Source organism: Poecilia formosa, unplaced genomic scaffold (genome assembly GCF_000485575.1).
Source record: "Poecilia formosa unplaced genomic scaffold, Poecilia_formosa-5.1.2 Scaffold59, whole genome shotgun sequence".
In the NCBI taxonomy this organism is placed as follows: domain Eukaryota; kingdom Metazoa; phylum Chordata; class Actinopteri; order Cyprinodontiformes; family Poeciliidae; genus Poecilia; species Poecilia formosa.
In genome coordinates this window covers 602,739-626,149 of record NW_006799998.1, presented here as the reverse complement: position 1 = coordinate 626,149, position 23,411 = coordinate 602,739, and the positions used below count along the sequence as shown (strand labels likewise).

Below are 23,411 nucleotides of genomic sequence, written 5' to 3'. Positions count from 1 at the left end.
AAAAAATCATGCCAAGAGAATCCAAAACATGTGTTGTCTATCAGAACCTATGCAGCATGGCCAGATGTAGGTGTAATTTGGAGGTGTGTCATTTAAGGAGCTCAGAATAAACCAGCTTCTGTGTAGAGTAGGTTATATTCTGGAGTGGTATTTATGGAGAAGGACAACAGGATTGTTTGCTAAAGGTGGTCGGTGAGATTCTTTTAGTTAAAGCCAGAGCAGTGGGGGAACCTGAAGCAGAAAACTGACATTGCAGAGTATTTCGATAATATGATAGGAATCCTGCCTGCCTGGTGAGTGTGGTTAGGATATAGCCTTGACATGACAAGACAGCTTGAGATAACGAAGCCATGCAGGTACACACCAACCCAGCTGGATGAATGCCACCACATTTCTACGTGATATATTGCTACGGCAAATTTGTGTGCATACAAGGAACTCTCCCTGTTCATGCAAGCCCACAGCATTCAATCCTGGCATTTACTCTGGCTGATTTTCAAAGTCACAGTATCCAATGAGAAGAGTGCCTAGCAACTATCGCAACCCTACATTTATTCTACATTAGGGGAGTTTAATAAAACTGAGGTTTTAATAATTTTTTTAAGCTAATTGATTTTAATTTGAAATCAGTGAAATTAAGCAGGCAGTTTTCTTCTGGATTTTCTGATTTGACTAGTTAAGTTCAATATTGCTTAATATTTTGAAGCCTATATTAAGACAGTGTTTATCCAGACTGGCTCTCGAAATGTGTAGCAAGACTGCTTTTAAATGTGTCAAACTGGTGAAACACTAATGCAAAATATGTTGTAAACACACTGCCATCATCTTCTTCATAAATATACATCAATTTTTATTTATTATAAGACATCATTATCAAGTTAGACTATTAGTGTGCTTTAATATCACATGACAGGTTCATCAAATTTATTTGAGCAGCACAACCAGTTGACGAGTTGGCGTTACTTTTTTCATTCATAAGTTTGATGCAGTCCTGTGGGAAAGAGGAATCCATTTCTGTGGGAAGTTAACACATACCCCACAGGTCACAGACATCTGATCTTTCGGCACAATTTCAACACACACGCATACAGACACACACATTGTCTAGAGGAGATAACACTTTGGCCCCACACACACTTATATGTTGTGCTTTAGGTTTGTATTTTCTAGAATGTGTGAGAAAAAAAAAATTGGAGAAGAAAATAGACGTTTTGCACTTGCCACAATAAGCGAAAATTGATATAAATTAAGGGAAAATGCTTGAAATGAATTGTGGCAGTTTTTGTAAGTGGGTGGCATGTCACTTAATCTTTGAAATTGCTGTCAAATGTAAGTGACACCTTTCTGTTTTCTGTCTACTGAGTTCCACAACATATCAAATACAGTAATGATGAGGCAAGATGCCAAGGTGTATAACTCTGTTGTGCCTCGATACATTTATGTGCTTAAGATGTAATGAACCAGAACCAGAAAAGAGAGGATTTAATCTCTGTTCAGAAAACTGAAGAAAAACACAGTAACTCCTTGCCCTGATGCTTCGACCGGCAGCAGACGCAGTGACAGTGGTCAGACAGATCAAATAATGAGACAGATGAGACACTGATAACTACAAGAATACAAAAAAAAAAAATGAAATGATGTAGAAACAATGTGCGACAATCGAATCTTGCAATTAAAATAATGTGTGATTTCGTCCTGTGAGTCCGGCTCCATTCTGGAAAACTGGCAGTTTTGAGTGGCGTATAAAAAGGATATTGCATAAAGAAAGGGCCACTGTCAGGGAATTGTACATTATAAATTATACATCAGGGAAAAAAAATGAAACAGTGAGTCACCATAATCAGAGAGAAATCCAGTGAAGGAGTTAATAAAAGTTTTTGTTGAGGATGTATGTGACTCGTGGCTGCCACTGCGTCTCGCGTAGCCGAGGGATCAGGGAAGGATCGCGATTCATTTGGCTTTGATTTCTGTGTAGTTGCTGCCGTCATCTCCCCTCCCGGATGCCCCCTCCCTGGGCCTGGCGCCAATAAACTCCAGAGAAGCGTAATTCAGCTCTTGCCTCTCCAGTCCTGCCACAGAGCCCACAGGTTGGTAATCCCCGTCTTCTCCCTGCAGACAGAATGAGCATTCACCACCACCAACTATCCAAGATCCAAGGCATGAACAGAAATCAGTTAGGAGTTACTGGTTGACATAATGACAATAGGACTGACGATGTTTGGTGTTAAACTTGCGGTTTGTGTTACAAATGAGGAAGCCATGCAGAAGGCATTTTCGGAAACAAATTAAAGTGAACAGAAGAGAGAAGCTGATATGCAAGGGGGATGCATCTGTCTCTGTGGCTTGTGTCTTAATAGGGATTCGTTTGGGAACCTTACCGTAGTCTCCTCTAGAATGGAGTTAAACTTTGAGCCCAACAGCTCTGTCTTAAGCTGTGCAAGAGTTAGGGGAGAGAAAAAACAGACAGAAAACGCAGAGAAGCGATGAAAGCAGGAGAAAAACAGTGTTTCGAAAGGTCATTGTTGGAGTTATTAGACTGCTAGTGGGAGAGGTTACTTCATGACCTCTTTTCAGAGCTCAAGATGGGGTCTCAGTACTATTTTCATTACACAAAATGTTAACCCCAAACATTCTGAGAATGGTCGTTCAACCCCTCCGTATTTATAATCTGAATTATTGACATCGTTATGTCTCACCACTTTCTTCCTCAGATTTTGTTTGTCCTTCTTGACTGCGCTGTAGTACAAAGCTGGGTTCTCCAGGACCACGTCCTGCCTAGGGTTGCCATTCTCTCTGGGGGACGGAGTCACATAATCAGACTCGGTCTCAACTGCCAGTAAAGCTGGGCGACACGCCAAGCCTGGGCATCCATTTTAAAACAAGCTGTTTAAGGTTATGCTGGAGGCCGTCTCTGGCTGTGAGTGACGTGGTTATTTGATGGGTTTAGTCGCTGAGATCGCTGTTCTACTGAAGAAAGCCTGCGAATTTGAGGGTCGAATGAGGCTTTGGGACTAAATTAAAGCACCTTGGTTAAGAGGGCTACCTGGGTTGTATTTAGCACAGCAGGTCAAGGATACGGAAGCAATGTCAGAGCAGAGAATCATGCCTGCAAAATATAAGGTTAGTCCAGCTTGCTTACTACCTCCACAAGGCAGCCAGTGTGAATTTGCAAAGATTTCATCTCAGTTTTGTTGTAGCAAATGAACTGAAATCGCTTTTAGACAGAAGATTCTCACGTCCACATCGATCCCACATTCACTCAAATACAATCTGCATACGTGTGTTTTAGAATGGATGACTAGGCTCAAGTGTTTCCAAGGATCTCACAAAATTCTTAGTAAGCAAAACAAAAACGTCCGTCTAACATTGTCTTCTCCATTAGTTTGTTGTTTATACTCACTTCTTGTTATTCTGGCCCACATATCTGACTGCTGCAATAATGAAGGCAATGACTGCGACTCCTCCAATGGTGCCAACTATAACTGCCATCATGTACTTTTCTAAAAACACAAAGGTGATGGACTGTAAACTGACAGCAACATTTGCACAAATATTACACAAGTAGTGTTAAGCCCAAAATTATTCATACCCCATGGGCTAATTTGAATACGACAATTTCTTTTTTATTCAGCCAATAAGTTTGTTGAATGCTAAATCTGCGATCGGGTATGAATACATTTTGGCTCGACTGTGGAAAGGGAGTTCAATCAGCAATCATAATCTAGACACGCTACAGTAAATGGACAAATATTGTACAAACTATATTTCTCATAAAAGCTTTTCCTAAGCAAATGTAGCCTGATTAGTCAGTCAAAAGGGTAATTTAATTCTTTGCTTTTCAGTGTGAAAATAGTAATGCAAATATGCTGCAATGATTTGTTCCTACTTCTCTTTTTTTTTTTTATTCCTTTATTTAACCAGGTAAACCCCATTGAGATCTAGATCTCATTTTCAAGGGGACCTGGGCAGAAGTATTTTAGACATAGCCTCGTTAATAGTTATGGACTTCCTAAACATTGAATCTGGAAATGTCTTTATGTATTTACAATCAACATGTTGAAAACCTTCTCAAAAAGATACTGGTCATTTACGGTCTTTTATTGCTGGAATACTTCTGCAAGTGATGGAAGGCTTGCCTAAATCACTTCTTTATTGAAAGATAAAGAGTTCCAATGTTATCCGAGTTTAAATTAGGTTTAATCCAGTTTTAAACTAAATATAAAGGGCCGACAAGCTCAGCCCTAATAATAATAAAATCTCATATCAGGAACAATGTCTCCAATCTGTTTTCCTCCTATCTTATTGTAGACCCTTGTGGCCATCACTGTTTCAGCATAGATCCTTCTATTTTCTTCATTTTTGACTCATTCTCATGTAATTTTCATTTTAAAAATGTCCACAGTCTATGACATTCTTTCTTTTGATTCATTGGTCCAGTCTCGATGTTTTATCGGAGTCGGTGATTGTCATGTTCTACCTTCCTTTAACATACCCATGACTTGAAACCAGACTGCACAGTTAGTAGCACTGTTGCTTTGCAGACAGAAAGTCCAGGGTTCAAATCGTAGCCTGGGTGCTCTCTGCATGTAGTTTGCATATTCTCTTTATCTTCTCTGCAGATTCTGCGGCTCCCTCTCGCAGTCCAAAAACATTACTTGGTCAACTGGTCTCTGTAAATGATCCTTAGGTATGAATGAGTCTGTGTAGGCATGTTTCAGAAAAATCCCAGGAGGAAGATTACTGGAATACAATAGATTTGGGTATATTGGGATGTATCACATCCTAAAAACAGCAGGTGTTATGTTACTGAAGCAAGAGAAATAGTGCTTTATTTGGGATTTATTTTTCTTGTAGATCAATACAGATTTAATTTACTGGAGCAGAACAGAGTGTGTGTGATTAATTACAGTCTCTGAGCTTGTTGGAATGAAGGGCCAACATCAGCAGACTTTTTAAGTGATCCAAGAAATCGATGCAAATCCGGCGCTTAGATCTGAATAACTAGGCCAGATTTTTAGAATCATTAAAGCCATCTTGAAACTTTCACTAGGTTGGATTGTGCATTGCAATGTATGTGCTGTGCTCATGTCCTGCAACAAACAAAATACCAGACAAATGAGGTACTAGCCTGGGTGATTGTACAAAGACTCCAAAAAGGGAAGTGTTAAAGAAATGGCCAACTGTAGAGTAGCTGGCCATTACTACTCTAATGTAATTAGAGTACTCTTATTAATTAATTGTGAAATTAATTAATAATGTAGTTTCATCAGCTTTGTACCAATGTGAGAGTGCTCCAGGGAAAATTTATTTTGGGGAGAATCTGAGAGTCAAGTTGTAGAAGGAATCTCCAAAGAATTATGCATACCATCCGTAATTATAAATTCTAGAAAATACGCACGCCTGCAACATCTGGTTTCAGTTATCACTCAAAAACCATCTGCAATCCTAAGAGCATATCTCCTTCAGCATGTCCCAAGGTGTGCCTGTTGTTATAAGAACCTTGTACTCCACAGTCGACCTTAGACAAACAGGAACTTTGTCAAAAGGGGGTCTGAAGGGCTAATGAAAAAAGGTCATGTCCCCTAGAAAAAGTCGAACATCTATCATTTGTTCGAACACATAATCTCAGGCTCTATACAAGATGCAACTATACTAGAAATCCAGCTCTTATATAAGTGGAAGGCAGCACACTGACAATGTTTTTGCTAAAATGTACAAATTAATGTTTCCACTTTTCCCTGTTCAAATTAACCAGTTTTAGTTTTAGTTGCTTAAAACACGTTAACCATTTGGTTTTGCTGTTAAAAAAAACAAACAAAAACAAAAAAAAACATATTTCATGTTTCACATTAAAATCAAACTTTTGAAACTGTGCTGGAACAGTCGAAGCAAAGGTGAACTCTTTGAACTCACTTTCTTGTTGGAGCTCCAAAAGCACGCTCTCCCTCCCATAGATGTTGTACATGCTGCAGTGGACGTTCACGGCCGGCCCGTTGTTGTCAGCCCGCTCACCTTTCTCCCGTAGTTTGATCATCGCAGTGGATGTGTGACCGTCCGTGTGAGTATAGAAGTTGAACCGACCGTCGGTTTCGTTGATGGTGATGTTGAGGTCAGGGAGGTAAAACTCAATCGTGGGTTCGGGGTTTCCCACAGCCACACAAACACACTGGACACCCTCCCTCACCACTGTGCACTTTGACTCCTCCAGAAACACAGGGGCATCTGTTAAAAAAAAGGACAAACAGATTTAGGAGTTGATAAACAGAACATGCCTGTGAAATATTTCAACACTATCAAACGAGTTGTCAATAAAGTCACCATCTAATCACTGTAGGCTAGATGAAACGATATAGACAATTAAAAGTTTCTACAATCGCCATTACAATATTCTATTTCTATAAATAAATACACTACCATAAATTTGCCAATGAGAATAATCCAGGACATTGAGGCACTCACATTCCACAGTGATATTGAGGGAAGCGCTGGCCCGTCCATGCTCATTCTCTGCCAGGCAGCGATACTGTCCTGTTTGCTGCGGCGTGATATCCATGATCTCCAGCACTGAGAGCTCGCCAGCAGTTATGGAGCCTGCCAGCTCCCCGTCCTTCAGCCAGGTCAGGGTCGGGGCCGGGCTGCCCATGGTGTTACAGTGCAGGGACAGCGAGGAGCCCTGAACTACTGTCATGGAGTCGTTCACAACAGGCTCACGAGGAGGGTCTATCAAAAAAAAAACAAAAACAAAAAAAAAAACAGAATTTGAGTTTCTTCTTATGTTTGCTACTCAGATTTTGAAAAAAAAAAATTCTGATTGTCAAGAATGTTCTGACAGTAACAATATGTATTTAAATCTGACAATAGTTTATTATCATGTTATGAGGCGGTTGATAAGACAGTGAAAAGCTGAAAATCAAGGCTATGACAACAAAACATCTCAGACATTTCAGTAGAACAGATAATCTCAAGTCACAAAAAGTATTTAGTACATCCATAAATCCTCTTGTCTAAATGCACTTTATCTGTTTGAAAAGAAGATCTAATTACTCAAAAGCTTTGCTGAAGTTCTAAAGTTCACTTTCAGTTTTAAAACTACTAATGTAGGGAAATAAGCTGATTCCCAGAAATAAAATGAAATTTAAAATTTGTAACTAAAAGAATAGTTTAAAAGACTGTATTTTAAAGGAATAGTTCAGAATTGTATTAAGGGCGGCTCTGTTCAAAGACGGTAAGATCATAATATCTCATTTGTATTAAATAACTCTCCTCAGACATTTACTTAGTACAAATTATTTGGTCCTAGAGGCAAAAGGTAATGGTAATTAAACAAGGACCTCAGACTAGAGCATTTTAAAACAATCTCAAAAACATAACTTCCTTTTATGTAAATGGTATTTAAATACCTTGAAATTATTATCACCAGTGTGTTGGCCAGCTATTTCCACAAAAACATAAAGGGTAAATGGAGGTAAGCAGTGGTGCATCACCAGTAGTCTGACTTTTTGAAACACATATGAAAAACAGAACATGCAGTAAGATACTAACTTCTTATAACTTTTGCACCAAACCTCACTTCAAGCATCCAAAAACTGTTGTTTTTTTTCTTCTTCTTCTGTGTTTTAGAAAACATCCCTTGCAGACATTGAAGGGGAAAAGAACAATTGTGCTCTGGAGCTCATTTCCCAGACTTACATTTCACAGCGAGGTACAGTGATGTGTTCATAATGCCATAACCATTGTCTCCAACGCAGGTGTAAATCCCCTCATTTTCAGGCGTCACATCATCCAGGGAGAGAGAGATGTTGGATGCCGTGTCCCATAGCACCTCCTGGTCTCCAAACAGCCAGGCGACACGGGGAGAAGGGTTGCTGTCCACTTCACAGTGCAGTGTCACAGAGCTGCCCTCCATCACTTCAGAGGATACATTCACCCACACTGATCGTGGAGAATCTAAAAGGTAACGAAAAAATTTGGTCTTTGTTTCTTGGGACTCATGTTTTCAGATGCCACATCCAAACAGGAGGCCCACGCATCACTCCAAAAGGTTTCAATGCACTTACACTTGACATCTAATGAGATGAGCCTCTCATAAACCAGTGTGGTGTTGGGGAAGTAGACCCTGCAACCCAGCAACTGGCCATTGTGCATGGGTCTGGGTGTGAAGGTGAGGGTGTTAGAGATTACTGCTGTATTGCTCTCCTCCGTGTAGTCAGCGCTGAACTCCGGATCAGGCAGGTAGTCGGTGTACATCCACTGGATCTCTGGGGTCATGTCTGGGCAGTTATCAGGAGCGTAGCACGTCAGCTCCAGGCTCTCGTCGCTAACAATCTCCTCTGGTATGTCAATGTTGGGCTGATCTGCAGAACAGAACATAATCATCGTCAGTTTAAGTTTTTCTGGGTTACCAATGAGAATATTTGCTTCGTTGTTGGCTCACCTAAAACTTTGAGCTCAGCATAGTCTGGGTAGGAATATTTGTTGGCTCCACCAACGTCCGCACGGAAGTAGTATCTTCCTGAGTGCTCTGTGCCAACATTGCCAATAAGCAGTGTGCAGTTTCTCTGGTTGAGGTCACCCAAAAGCTTGGTGCGGCCCTTGTAGCTCTCGTGCACAACGTCTGTGAGTGATTTAAAGACCACAGGGGGGAACAGTTGCGGATAGGGCTGGCCAAAGTACCAAATACCATGAACACCCCGGGCGGGCCTGATTCCAGATGGGTACATGAAACTGCATGGGATGACCACACAGGAGTTTGTCATGGCTGAGATGTCCCGAGGTAACCAAATATTCCACTGACAGTTGGCATCTGTACAAGTAGAGGGAAACAGAGTCAGAGTTGATGTTTATTATTTCAAAGTAGAAGAAAAATCACATGATTTGATTGATTATGAAAACACAGAAATGTATTACCACTGATAATTAACAGCAGAGGTATGAGCAGCTCCAAACACCACATTGTCTTGGCTTAGCACTGGACCATAGACTTCTAAAAGAAACAAACACACATTCAGTTACAGCACAGCAGGAGGGGGAAAAGTCTATATAATGTGTGTGCTTGGATTTGATCAAATAAACTAATGACTATTTTACACACATTAAAAGATTTCAACTTACCAGTTTGGTCTATTTGTTTTTATTAATGGAATAAACTAAAACCTTTATCTTAAATATGTGGAAAACATGCTTTGGTCAAATTTTGCCAACCCTTGACTAAAGTGTGGTGAAGTATCTAAAACACTTTCTGTCAAAATGAGTGAAGCACTCTTAACAAACATGTTTTGGGTACTTTCAGTGAAGAATCCCTCTGCTCTTTTGACACTTTGGCACATGGAGATGTAGAGGCAAAAACATTTGTGTGACTATAACCAAAATGATGATGATGCTCCAATTTGCCTGCTCTAAAGGCAGCTGATGTTTGAAACATCTTTTTCTAAACACTTGAGAAAAAGTCATTTTATAATAATTTAACAACTGAAATGTCCACATGACAAAAAAACATTTTTTTTACATTATTTAAACAAATACAATTTTATGCTTTATTCTAGGGGTGCACCGATTGCAGTTTTCTGGCCAATCAGAGATTACCGATCTTTTAAGCTTAACCTGACGATTCCGATTTTGGCCGATACCAATTTTTTGTCTGAAATGTTCATTATAACAAGAAAGTTGTTGAGTCAACTCAAGTCAACTCAACTATTGACCCCAGTGTTGACATTTGCTCATTCACATCCTTCAGCGAAAGTCATAGCAAGAGTGGTTACAAATCATGAAAAGAATTTCATGTCTTAATGTTGATGTCCCATTTGCACATCACAAAAAACCTTGTATTTATGCACTTACTTTGGGAATCCACTTTAGTTGCCAGAGAAAAGCAGATAAAATATTCTAAATCTGTTTCTTCTCATCAGACCATCATGTATCAACATTCCACACAAAAACAAAGAATTCATTATTATTTCACAGAGTGGCTGGCATGCCGCTGTATAGGAAGGGAACAATGACATTTCTAGAGAAAATCTTTAAGATTTTGTAAAATGGTATTAATATATTTTTCTAAGTTTTATTAAGCATCAGATTACTCCTTATGAAAGGACTGCTTAACTTACTTCAGTGGTACTTTTATTAATCTTACTTTACTCTGAATCCACTCATTAAAATTAAAATTAATAAAAAACTTGCACTGACAGACTGCCATGGTCATAACTTCAATTGTGAGAGGAAATAAAAATTTAAAACATATATTTTGGGAGTCATTCTTGTGCCTTGGGTTGGGACACCGATTTGTAACTAGCAGAGTGAGGGAGGTTTTACCTTGAAATGCTGATGGTTCACAACAGAATGAGTCACTGCAGCTTATCGACAGCTCCACTAGAGGGTGTTTACTCACACCCAGACAGCTTGACAGCCCTGTTCTCTACAAGAAAGAAACAAAAAAAAAAGAAGCATTACGAGTCCCGTCACCATGATCTGGCGATTACATCACACTCACTCTGACACAGAGCAGTAGTAAGACCTACAAACGCAGCGTCAGTGGGCACCTGCTCGCGCCCCCTCAGTGGAGTCTCTCATTATGGTGGCCATACGTAAGACCTCACGATGAATGACCCTCACTGTTGGTTGAGTTCTGACATGAAGCCAAACACCAGTCACCACACATCATGTCATCAGTAGATTACTGATGCTATTTGTGCTGTGCTAGAATTAAATCAGGAGCGAGGGAGGGACTTATAACACTACACACTGATGACAACGTGGGTGTAAGCAAGTCTCACTGGATACATTAGAAAGTCAATACTGACAAAATGGCAAAAAAAAGCAAAGCAAATTGAAAATGCCTATCAAATATTTATTGTAACTTTGTCCAGTGTTGATTTACATCACATTTGATCAATTGCTGAGTCTTTGAGAAGCTGTAATTTCCACCAAAGTGAAAATAACACGTTAAAAACTTAGAATAACTTCAATGTTTCCAAACAAAAACCAACAGTAAAGCATACTGTGGGCATTTTATGTCTTTTGCACAGACCCAGTGCCCTAATATAACTCCAGCAAAAGGACACAGGCTCTGGGAAACATAAGTAGGTAAAAAAGGCAAAAATTCTGAAAAAAAGTCACCGATCTGGAGATCAGCTGCTCTAAATTTGGCATCACAGTGAAATGTTTTCACAAATTTAATGTTTCACAAATCAAAAGTATGTTTTTGAAGAATCTTTGATCAATTTTGTGTAGTCTTCAACTGTTTATATGTTGTGGATTTTAGGTCTAAGCAGTGTAAGTGTTTTATTTGTAAAACTACAGGTGGCCGAATGCAGTCCAAATAGCAAACCATCATTTGCCATGACTGCCAAGTAGAAATCTACAAATCAGATTGGCCAGCAGCAATGTAAGGCAACTCTCTGACTGTGCAGGCAAGTAAGTAATAGGAAACCCACTGATTTCTGGACTAACATAAAATAATACTGGATTCCAGATCTGAATTTGGGAATGACACCAAGTTCAACTTAGCCACACTACAGTTTCAAGTCCAGAAACCAGTGGGGTTTCCAAATTGATATCCTTAAAGACCTGGCCACAAAGCAGCAAAAACTATCAACATGTTCAGTAAAGAATGCTGTGTAGAGCTGTTTGTGTGAAAGATTTATTTCTATGCAAGTCATTACCAGCGCAGCTGCCGCCAAGATATTTAACTATAGTCTCTTACAAGTTTGCTGTTTGCACTAGAGTCTAGACAATCTGATGGAAAGTAATGAGAATCAATTGAACTTCCAGCTTCAGGTGATCGTCTAGTTAAATCAATTTTTTAAAGCAATTATGTCATTTTCACAAGAATGTTTTAGATTTCATGAAAAATCACGACAAACTGAGTTCCTGTTACACAGCTGCTTGAAAATCAGTATGTTGGTACTTGTTATATAAAACTGAGATCAAAAATAAATATTTTTATGTTATTTTAATAGATGGAAAGGGAGTATTTTTTTTGCTGAAAAATCCCTTCATTAAATGCTTGACCAAACGTTGTTTTCGCTTGTTTTTCTTGACAGCTAACACTTGACCTCTGATGTGTCCAGAAGAAGTTGAAATCCTGTGGATTTCTTCAAATCTTTCTTACAAATCTTATGATTCATAAAAAGGGGAGTTTCTGAATTCCTACTGTCAGTTTCACGGGTTTCCATTTCTAATATTAAACCTAAATCTATAACAGTTTTAAAATGGAACAAAAAAACCAAATGTACACCAACAAAAGGATGAAAAATTAATAAACGTGAAAGAACAAGCAGAGGACTTTGGCTTTGTGCTGCAGCAGCCGGTGTGTGCAGATGGCGAGATTGGGAGTGGATGGTGCTTCAGAGCTTCGTGATTAACACATCCCATCATCCCCCGGAGAATCCATGACCAATATTAACTTTGCTGATGGACAGCAGGGAACGTTTCTGTTTGTTTGACATGGCCAGGGATGCGTCATGCTGCTCATCATGCAGCCAAACCTCCAGAAAAATAGCCACATAACTGGTGATATTTCAACATGTTATGAAGCTTGTCTGACTGCTAAGAAGTACCAGTTTCATGCTAGTTTGACTTTTAAAACCTGCACGCTTGTTCATTTTGGCCACATGGGGGCAGTAGAATCCATTTCTGAGCAGAGCATTCTCACACTTAAGGCTAACACGATGACCTTTCTAGCTGATGACTATTCCAACACTTAGAAATATGAAGCAGTATTAGCATGAAGTAGATGTTAAATGAAATCTCACAAAATTGATTGTGTTCCAAAGGTGACACAGACAAAGAGGTGCTTTATGAGACATTCAGGCCCGGGGCAAGAGTCCGGAAAAATCTGCACTCTCAACAAAAGGCCGAGAGCTTCATGGGAATGATCTGGAGAGAAGGAGGTTGTGCAGCAGCAACAGCAGGAGAAAACAGGGCAGAGCAGCCAGGCATGGCCAGTGACACCACCAACAACCTCAACAACGGCCTCATTGATGGGGCAGACAAACGGCTGGCACAGAGCACCCTGCATACGTGTGCACGCTTACAGGGCCCACACAGAAAACACTTGCCTCATACCAGCCTCAGCACCAGGCTCCTGCTGCCTCGTGGTCCTGAAGGCTTCTTTTTTTTTTCTTCACGTTGTTTTTGTGGTCTCACTCCGGTTTCCAGATGTCAGACTCTGCGTGTAAGAACACAGAAAAAGTGGTAATATATCAGTGTTTCTTGGACACAAGAAGAATGAGGAGCCTACATGGAGCCTGACTGGAAGTAGGCAGATTTAAGTATGTCCTCCGTCATAGAGATGTCAGTGGCCCACTCAGCATTCCTTCCCTCCGTTTTATGGTTTCCCTACGATGTCTCCATGCCTTGATGTCTGAGTCAGAGGCTGGTGCGACTTAAACTTCATTCTTCATCTTAATAGTTGATTTGTAGGGGGACAGCTGGTAAGTATTAACAAATGCAGCACCTTTGACAAGGGCTTTTGGTTACATGCATGAAAGCATAAAGAATAATAACACACACTGTTTAAAAAAAATGCAAATACAAGGCAGAATAAAAATAAAATTCTCATTAAGACTCAAGAAATATTTTATCCCTCAGATTTCTACAGTTTTTGCTTTTGTGTCACGCTTAAATGTTTCAAATAAATAAAAAAAAGTCAGGCAACCAGAGTAAATACAAAATGCAGTTTATTCATAAAGGGGAAAAAACAGCTATCCACTGTTTTTTCATTCTAAAAATTTCATTCTAAATTTTTAGAGTTTTATTCATTCTGTTTTTTTATTGCTGAATCATGAACGTTGTCTTTAAATTAGGCAACACCAACCTTAACTTAGGCAAGTGAAGCTTGCATTTCCTTAGCTGTTCAATAGGTCTGGCAGTAACCAGGTTTAGCTTATAAAATACAAAACACTGTGGTCAATTCAGTGTTTTCGGTTTGCTTAACTTCTCTCCCTGAATAAATGAAATTTGAAAACTGAAATTTGTAATTAGGTAAGTTGTCTTTGGATGATTAATGATCTGGAACATTTGAGTGAGACACAAAACACAGAAATGCTGTAAGGGGCAAGCAATTTTTCTCAGCACTGTAATAAATAGAGAGACACAATCTATTAAAATTACATAAAGAACTGTTCTGATCCGCTAGGATTACATGGCTGGTCTTTATTTTGAAACTGATCCAGTTTCATAAGTGGAATCAAATGATCACTAAACATTCAAGAAACCAGAGAAGCACTTAAAAATAAGTTTGAAATTAAAACTTTTGATATATCTTTTTTTAAAAAGGTCCATAATATTCTGCTTCTTAGAAACAGTGATCTGATCTAATAGGCTCCCTGTCCAAGATTTTAATCTTCTAATTATATTTTATCCTCACAGGCTTTATTATTGCAGATGCAGCTTGTGACTAAGAGGTTAAACAGTAATTTTACTGTGAAAAAGAAAAAAAAACATCAGCGCTATTCCTGCTTTAGCATGAAGAGAGAAGCAGCGATGACTCAATATCACTTTGAATAAGGCGTCATTAGAGCAACATATGAAGTGTAGGAGGAACTTGTGAAAAATATGATTATGTAAATTGCAAATTTACATTACTTTGAAACACTTTGATCTTTAACTTTATTTTTTTCAACTGCATCTGAACACACTCTATAATTAGAGCCAAGAAAGTGTTTTTATCGGCTTCTGTTTGTGGGCAGATTTTAATAAGATTTTATGTCTTTCCAGGCTCATGTAGATCTGATATCTGCCCTGGCGAGGAATGTGTGGAGGTGGGGTACACAAGCACGGATCCACTGAGCGGTCCACCTAGTTTACATACTAATGCAACAAGGCTAAACTGTGTCTCCAGTGAGCAAGGTTCTCCAACGCCTTTGTTGCAACTGGAGTGCGTCACTTGAGCTGAAAAGCCTTCAGACCACAGGCTGAATGATGGCATCGAATGAGCTCAAGGGAATCCTTCTGCAAACAGTCTGGAGAGGAGCTGAAGTGAAGAATGTTACATTGAGACGTGGACTACTGAATATGCAGCATGCCATAACCCCCTACACATGCATGCAGCATAAGGCAAGCTGGCTCAGTCTTTGGTGTAGCGCACATTGATATGTGACCTTCCTCCACACGCCCTCTGCACTGGTTGTAAATTAAGCATGCACTATTGTCCTGCTGGGAATGAAGCCATTGTCCATCAGATCAAACTTCATAGGCATTATCAGTTCGGTTCTCTCACAAATAAAGGTGTAGGTATAAATTTAAACAAAGAGTTTTATCTAATATTTATATGGCGCCGTGAAAGAGATCCTTCTCTCATCAAACTTCGGTGTTATTGCTTGTTCAAAATCATTCCTTTGGGATATTTGTTCTACCCAAGCAATCAGCCCAGATAAATCAGGTCGTGACACCTTTGATGATTCATCTATGCAACTGAAGCTGCTCATACGAAAACAACTGGCCGTGCCAAGGAGAACCTTTTCATTGTTGATATCGTCTGCAGTCCGTGCACAAGAGCAGCGGCTCAGCTCCTTGGATGAAGGGAGGGAGGGGAAAGAATGGGAACCTTGTCTGCAGAACACTGCCCATTGTGCAGGGGAACAAACTGGAGGAATTTTTTTTTTTTTTTTTTCCGGAACAGGCTCGCTCACAGCTTGCGCTTTGCTGCTTGCCTGTGACGCGCGTTGATCCACCACAAGCTAAGGCTCCCACCAAAATACTGAGAGGAGCAGATGGTCTTAAAACATGGCCGTTCCCCCTCCCACACATGGAGCGCTGAGCTGCGATGAGCACACACACACACTAAAAGACACACGGTATAAACATTAAAAAGAAGATATGCCAGCGTCCAGTCACACAGACTGTCAAAAGAAAGGAAAGATTAGACTTTTATGTATTAAATTTGTTTTTATAATGTATTAGGTATTTAACCATTTTTACATTTTCAGACACTTCCTCCTGTAAATCTTCAGCGGGTTCCACCACTTTTCACCCCATTTTCTATTCAGCTTGTACAGTAGTTTAAATTTTAAAATCCACCTTGAAATGTTTCTCTCTCACCATCGGTTTAATTGTGAGTCTTTTTCCAGGAACACATATCAACAAGGAGAGCTTTAGTTGGCAGATCCCCAACAAAACAACAAAACCAGGAGCACAAGCAGCATTTATTTGTATTCTTTTCCACCTGGCAAACAAAGCAGGTCTGGCAATCCCCATCCCGGTGAGCAGATGGTGAGCCACAGGCCTCCACTCTCATAAGAGTGCCCTCCCTTCCGCTCTGAACTAAAGGAGGTGAGAAACAGAGCTGTCACCTGTTCGCCGCCATATACAAATAAAACGCAGCCCCTTCCAAGGCCTTCTACTTAACTAATTGTTACAAACAGGGAGAGGTCATTTTACATCGTCACACGTCTGGGTTGGTTGAACATTTAAATGCTTGCACTCAAATTTACACTGGTCAAAGAGGGTCAGTATTGGCTCTGGTAAAGAGGAAATATATTTTTAAACTTAACATCACAATCTACTGTGGATAATGTAATGCTTAATTTTGCTAGAGTGACAAGAAATGCCAAGCCAAACTTTTCTACCTAGCATTTGATTAGATCCATTCGATCAATAAAAGATCTGCGGGGCGCTAACAACACCGGCACCACATCCTGTCCTCTAATAATTGGCTGGGCTTTTAGCAGCTCCGACTAACATCAAACGCCCCCTCTCATGTGTGAACACTACACTTGCGCATCACCACAAGCACGTTCGCTCATCCAGGCCTTTACGAAGGAACAGAGAGTCATGCACACTTACTCATTATCCAATGCCATCTAACCTGTGACTCACTCACTTTGAGCTCTAGCTCATCAGTTCTGAGGGCTCACGCAAAAACAAGAGCAGACTCCCATCATGAATGTTGGTGTTTGATCTTATAAACAAAGGAGTACAAATTGGAAAGGAAAACAGGCTTGCACAATACACGCAGTGCGCTTGTCTCGTCTTGCTTCCTTCTTGCAGGAAAATATAACATCTGAATGCAAGTCAGTTAAAAGAGCTGCTGCTCCTCACCTGTGTAGGTGACTGTGGCCAAAGTCCAAATGTTAGCAGCTCCTGTAGGAGTGGTTCTAGCAATCTTTCCTCAGACACAAGCATGTAAGCAGTCACACCAGCAGAACCTCTCGCCACTCGCAGTACCAAGCCCCAATAGTGGAGAATAAACTGCCCTCCCCACCACCAGCACCGACATCAGCCCCCCTCTCTTATGAAAATCAGCCCTTCAGTGTAGCAGCATTGTTCTGAAGCTTCGCCCAAAGGCTCAACCATTCATAAATACATGGGGGACCACAAAGAGCCACACTGTTCCAACTTTCCCCAACATGGGTGAGGCTTTGCATTTCAAGGCGTTTCGACTCCACTTGTCCGGTTGGTCTGAGCTGGATGAAACTGATAACTTTTGATCATTTAGGATCGATAGACAGCATGGTGTTTTATTCTGCAAACCATCGAGGACGTCATGAAGGGAAAATAAGGGAATTTAAGAGGAGTACAAGGCAAAGGAGTGAAAAATTCTTCATATTTTTTCAAATGTCCTTTAAAGTCAAGCAGAATCATCATTTTTGCCTTTAAAATAACAACCCTCCCAGTGTTATCTTTCAGAAGCTCAAGAAAAACAAACAAAACAAAGTAAAATATGTGCATGTTTTATCCCAGCAAAAATAACTCTGTGGTTTGTTAGATGTTTTCTTATCTGCAAGGCTTCAGTCATTACCTTTTAATGAACAGCAAAAAGTTAAAAAGCAATGTGCACTAGCCTGAAGGTAGCTGAAGATACAAAGTTATTCACACCATTTTTGTGTGCAAAATCTAAACAACAATTATCTTTGAGGGATTATTTAAAAAAAAAAAACTGTATAACTTTCATGGTAACTCTTTAATACAAGTCAAAAATTACAAGTAACCAAACCACGACAGAGGTATTCTGAAAATCCACAAACTGATCATACCTGCAAATTCTAAAATGTCAATGAAAGTTATATCACTTGAACCTTTGAGTACTTTTTCACATGACAACAACAAACGGTTCGTTAGGGTTTAATGTGAAAAACAGAGTAATCCATTTACATGGAGTGGAAGAAAAATGAAGCATAGTTTCAAAAGTCTTCAAAAAAATAAAATACAAAAAAAATCACACATTGATGTTGTGCCATTATGGATTCCCACAGGTATTTTATCTATAAAGAATTTTGAAATATGGCACCACAACCCCTTTTACTCAGATACCGCAAAATCAAATCTATAACAACTGTTTTCATAGCTCACCTTATTAGAAAATTAGAGTAATTTTGTGTCTGTGAAAATCTCAGATGTTTGTGAGGGAATCAGTGAACAAACAACCTAAAGTTGCACAGTTTTAAGCTGCTTTTTGACAAAAAAAAATCAAGATCAAGAACCTTTAGCTGCATATTCACCAATACATGGCCATCTACTTAAGCTGACAGACAGGGCAAGCAAACATGGGAAATACAGTCAGATGAAACTAAAATTGAATTTTATGATTGACATGCAAAATGTTATGGGAAAACTAACACTGCACACGAGCCAACCCTATCATCAAACTGAGTGGTTGTGGCATCATGCTGTGGGAATGTTTTTCTTTTTGCATAGGGAAACATATCAGAAGTAACTTTTCCAAACAAACAAACAAAATCTCTTTATTATTATCTTTTAAACAACTTACACTGGAAACACCAGAACGCCCGAGCCTTGGCCACAAGAGTTTGTTTTTTAAAAAAACCAGGTTAATGCAGGAAAGCCAACACTTCAGCAAAAAAAAAAAAAAAAAAAAAAAACAAGTCCCACGTTGAAGTCTTTTAAAATTGTCCTGTCTCGGCAAACTTCAAAAGACCCACCCAATGAGTTAAAGGCACCATTTAATGTAATGGACCATGGCACTGCTGTGCATGTACTCTAGAAGCAGCTGGTCAGTTGATCGGGAGATGAATGGGGATACATGTAGGTTCATACTGGACGAAGACATGAGAATGGACACTTTTAGGGTTTTATAGAATGGGGTGTGAACAAGAACAAGCTTCCTGCGTAATGCCTAGATTTTGGAATAATTTTTTAAAGTTTGGTGATCTTCATTAAATAAAAAAGATACTTTAACAATGTCCATTTAAACATGCTAAAAGGCTAATTAAAGAACAGGCTGACTGTTCATGAAAATCATTTTATTTTGCACAGACAGTACTAGCTGACGTATGAAGAGTTGCGTATGAACAGCTTCTCTATTACTGACTCTACAAAGGCACTTAACACTCCTGCATTCCCATTAGATGGCTCACACAGTCAACTGGTGTCACTCTGAAGCAGCTTTTAAACATGACTCTATTTTCTGCCTGAAGCTAATCCTCACACTGAGCAGGACAAACTGAAGATATGGTAATCCAAAGACAAATCTGAATCGCATGCAAGATTTATATCTTGTGCCTTTTTAAGCTCTGTTAAGCGCTTAACCAAATTTATTCAGATTTCTTTTTTTCAGAAAAAATATTTGTAATAATTGCCTTTATAATATAATAATTAACATTTTTAGTTAATCCAATTTAAAAGATGTGCAAATCATTACCTTCTAGTAATAACTAAGCTGTGTTGTGATGCTATTAATAAACACATTAGCCTACATGGTATTAGCACCGTCTACATACTTGCATGGTGCTGCGACAATGACATGAAAATCCAGGACCAGCTAACAAACGCTGTCCCTCCTCCTGAAACAGTAGCCTTTGTCCCCAGAGGGCTTCTGGGACAGAACAGCTCAGCTCGAGCCTGACACCGCACAACACTGGGAAGTCGATGCACACAGATAATTGTCTTTTAATCAAAACAATCCCCTTTTCTCTGCTCTTGCTTGTTTGTCTTTGTCCCTTGTTCAACCTTGCTCCGCTGGTTGTAACCTTTATGAATTCTAGCAATTTTAATCAGTCACAACCTGGGCGTGAGTTTATGCAAGAGTAGTCGATGCTGATCATCAATAAATTAGGAAAAGGTCTTGCGGGAGTGAAACTCAAATTACCTAATTTTATTTATAGGTTTATTTTTAAGTGTAACTAATGGTTTGTGATGTTGATATAGTAACAAATTACCTGAGTCAATCAGTGATTGTCAAGGAGGGATGTTTTTAACCTACAAGCTCGAATGTTTTTGCATGATTATTCATCAATATTTGACACTAACTTATCTCCTCTCTATATTTTTCCATCTGTTACCTCACAAGTGAACGTCATTTCAATAGTTTATCCCTGCTCAAAGACTAAACACACTTCCATGATGACTGAACGATTCTTAGATTTTTTTGTTTTGTTTTGTTTTTTCCAAATGCCTGTGTCCAGCAAAAGTCAAACTTTCCATAATCCAGTCCGTGTCATTTTTGATGATTGAGAGGTGTTAGAATCAACAAGAATACTAACTTATTGGGAGCTGTAGCTCACATGGTGTAAACTTCATAAAAGATCATCTTCAGCCAGAACAACAACAACAGGCAGAATCCCTTCTTGGTCATTTGACAGACACTGAAAACAATCAAGCCTTCAAAAAGACTATTTCAATCAAGTCTAATCACAAAGACCCAAATAAAAGCAGTGTAAGCACACATACACACAAAAAAACACATTTTCACAGCTTTACGATGCGGTTTGGGGGCCAAAGGGGTTGTGGGGAGAATGTGTGGGCGGGTGTTGATGGGGGTTGTAAGGATTGTGCTGGACAGAGACGAGCAGCAGAATAGCACAGTGAGAAAGGATCCATTGTCCACCCTATCCACTTTATTGAACAGAGGCAGAGGTTGGCTGCCATTTGCAAATGAATAAATAGTTGGAAAAATGCTAATACTTCATATCTCATTGTTTCATTTTGCAAGTAGTTAGACAAAATGCTTAACATATCCTCCTATGATACATAACAGAAATCCTATTTTAATATAAAAAAAATATTGCATGACCTCATTTCATTGTAAGTCAATTCAAAAATATTAAACACCATTTGCATTTGCAAAACAGTCCGACTCTGGTCGGGGAGAGCCTTCCTCAACTGGGCTGGGCTAAGAGAGACTGAATAAAACATAAAAAAAGATGTTTAATAAATAAACGTTCCAGCTGCATATAATCGCAAATCATGAGAGAAAACTTGGCTCACAAGTGAAAATTGAACGATTATTGACCTCATTTAGGGTACTTGATCCTAAGCTGTGACATGCTGCTGTCCCGGGTTAAAAGGGGTTTTTACTCCCAAAGGTTCACCATATCAGATTTGTCCTACTTGGTTTATATCCCCTCATTGTACTCCAACTGTCATTGCTTGGATTTAGATTCTTTTTGATGACAGACTCAACAGAATGTTTTTGCATTTTCTTTTCATTTTAGTAGAGATTAATTGAAACTATCAGCATATCCTCAGATATAAGTTAAATTTTATGATGCATACCAACAAAAAAAATGATGTAAGTTGTGGCTGTGGTGATAGAAAATGTCAAAACCTATAATTAGATAATATTCTAAATGATTTTAATCAAAAGATATGTAATACAATGTGCAACATATGACAAATTATACAAGATTATGTACTTTGATGTTTTATTTTAAGCTCTAACCCAGAAGACGCAGGTACATGTGAAGTTTTCAATATGTGAAGAAATTCATAGATCAGAGATACAACATAACATCATATATTTCTAATAAATTATCACCACCACACGTTCTGCTGAAAGGATAAAGTTTTACAGTTAACATGAATTCATGAGTGAGAGTAGAAGACAAAAGCAGGTTTGATTGTTTTTCTAAAAGGAAAATATAAGATTATTATAAAATCTGCCAGCTATAGAGCGAGATATCTCTTACCTTATCAGCTGATCTGATCAGAAGCCAGTGAGAGTCCTTCTCTCTCCTTCAACATTTGTTTACTCTGCTGCTCTCCCTCCTCCCTCTCTTTCACTCTCTCTGTGTCAGCAGATTGGCTCTTTGGCAAAATAAACCTGATTTTTTTTTTTTTACAGAGAAAAGGCAGATTCGACAGTTATTCAATCAAAGACTAATTACATGATACCAAGTAATTTTTATTTTTTATTGTCAGGACCATTCTGAAATGTGTGCTACATCACAGCACTTTTGTTGACAGACATTTGCAAACAGACAGGATCAAAAGTTTACATTGCATGAGGAGTGGATGATGGCATCCCACATTAGTTAATGTTCAATGTTTGATTTCAGAGTTGACTGATAGAAGCATTTCTCACTTTAATTTTAATAAACCGTGGAACCCTGTATCTTTGACCTGATGGTAACAGTCTGTCTTCATGACTCAGAGTGGTCAGAGTCATGACCAAGTCAGTTTCATGATTCGGTTTCAATTAGTTAGTTTCAATTAGAACCAAATAACTACAAGTGCAGCGATCTCAGCAGTCTGAAGATCAGATAAAACAACAACCTAACACTGTGAGTTTTTGGTAGCGCTTAAAATACATACAAATGTATTTTTATCTTTACTGCAAAATAACGCTGAGGGAATCATGATATTAGAATCAGAAGTGTGAGCATAAACTGAATGATTTTTGTTAATGAGCTTTTATAATGACCATCTCGCGAGATGCTCTTCACTTGCTGTCCGATGTAGTGATGGATTGAGGTCTGGACCTTCAGAGGCACATAAAAACAATTACAAAGCCAGCCTTCTATCACCACAAGACATTTTCCAGTGTGACCAGCAGGGGAAGCAATAAAGGAGTAATGTCCTAACAAGATATTGAGAAACTCAAGACTTGATTACTCCACAGGTGGGCCTAAAACGCAATCAGACAACGGCAGCTAATCCAGAATGCTGCTGCTCACGTTATCACCAAAACCATGAAGATAAAGCACATCACCTCAGTTCTAAAGTCACTGGCTTCCTAAGGCTCAGAGAATGGATTTTGAAAAACATTACTTTATAAATCACTGAGTGGCTTTGCACCAAAATACATTAAACCCCTGTTGTCATTGTATCAACCTTATGGACTACTCAGGTCTTCTGGTTCTTGTTTGCTCTGCATCTCTAAAATCAGAACCAAACATAGAGAAGCAGCATCCAGTTTTTATGCTCCTCTAATCTGGAAGAAATCTACAGAAAACCGACAAGTGCTAAAACACTGAGCTCTTTTAAATCAAGGCTAAAAACCCAGCTGTCTTATATAAATCACTGGAAAATCATAAAGGTTAATCTGTTTTTCAACCCGTCATCGTTTTCACTTTGTCTGCAGTTACAACCATCAAAACTCTGCTACTGTTCATTTCTGTATTTCTTTGGAGGAGGTCCTCCTACAGCCAACAACAGTTATCCAACAGTCTACATGCCACTATGTGAAGCGCACTTGGTGGGGGTGTAACATAAATATTTGGATCAGGAGTTTGCCA

At 39.1% G+C, this 23,411-nt stretch overlaps 1 protein-coding gene across 5 annotated transcripts; it reads right to left on the bottom strand.

Annotated features, from left to right (window-relative positions):
• Positions 1 to 508: 508 nt before the first annotated feature.
• Positions 509 to 21,936, bottom strand: mag (myelin associated glycoprotein). Of its 5 annotated transcripts, none has more exons than XM_016672338.1 (13): positions 21,864 to 21,936; positions 13,063 to 13,165; positions 10,309 to 10,411; positions 8,908 to 8,983; positions 8,435 to 8,803; positions 8,058 to 8,354; positions 7,690 to 7,947; positions 6,460 to 6,720; positions 5,914 to 6,222; positions 3,401 to 3,500; positions 2,697 to 2,793; positions 2,379 to 2,432; positions 509 to 2,109 (listed from the first exon to the last, which is right to left on the bottom strand). In XM_016672338.1, exons 4-13 carry the CDS (start codon positions 8,951 to 8,953, stop codon positions 1,951 to 1,953), a joined length of 1,950 nt encoding a protein of 649 aa, XP_016527824.1. In that variant the 5' UTR covers positions 8,954 to 8,983; positions 10,309 to 10,411; positions 13,063 to 13,165; positions 21,864 to 21,936; the 3' UTR covers positions 509 to 1,950. The 5 variants fall into 5 exon arrangements, with proteins under 5 accessions (XP_016527824.1, XP_016527823.1, XP_016527825.1 ...); XM_016672337.1 differs by lacking the exon at positions 21,864 to 21,936 and adding an exon at positions 17,038 to 17,235 and having other exon boundaries at positions 13,063 to 13,163; XM_016672339.1 differs by lacking the exons at positions 2,379 to 2,432; positions 21,864 to 21,936 and adding an exon at positions 17,038 to 17,236.
• Between the last annotated feature and the right edge of the window lie 1,475 nt (positions 21,937 to 23,411).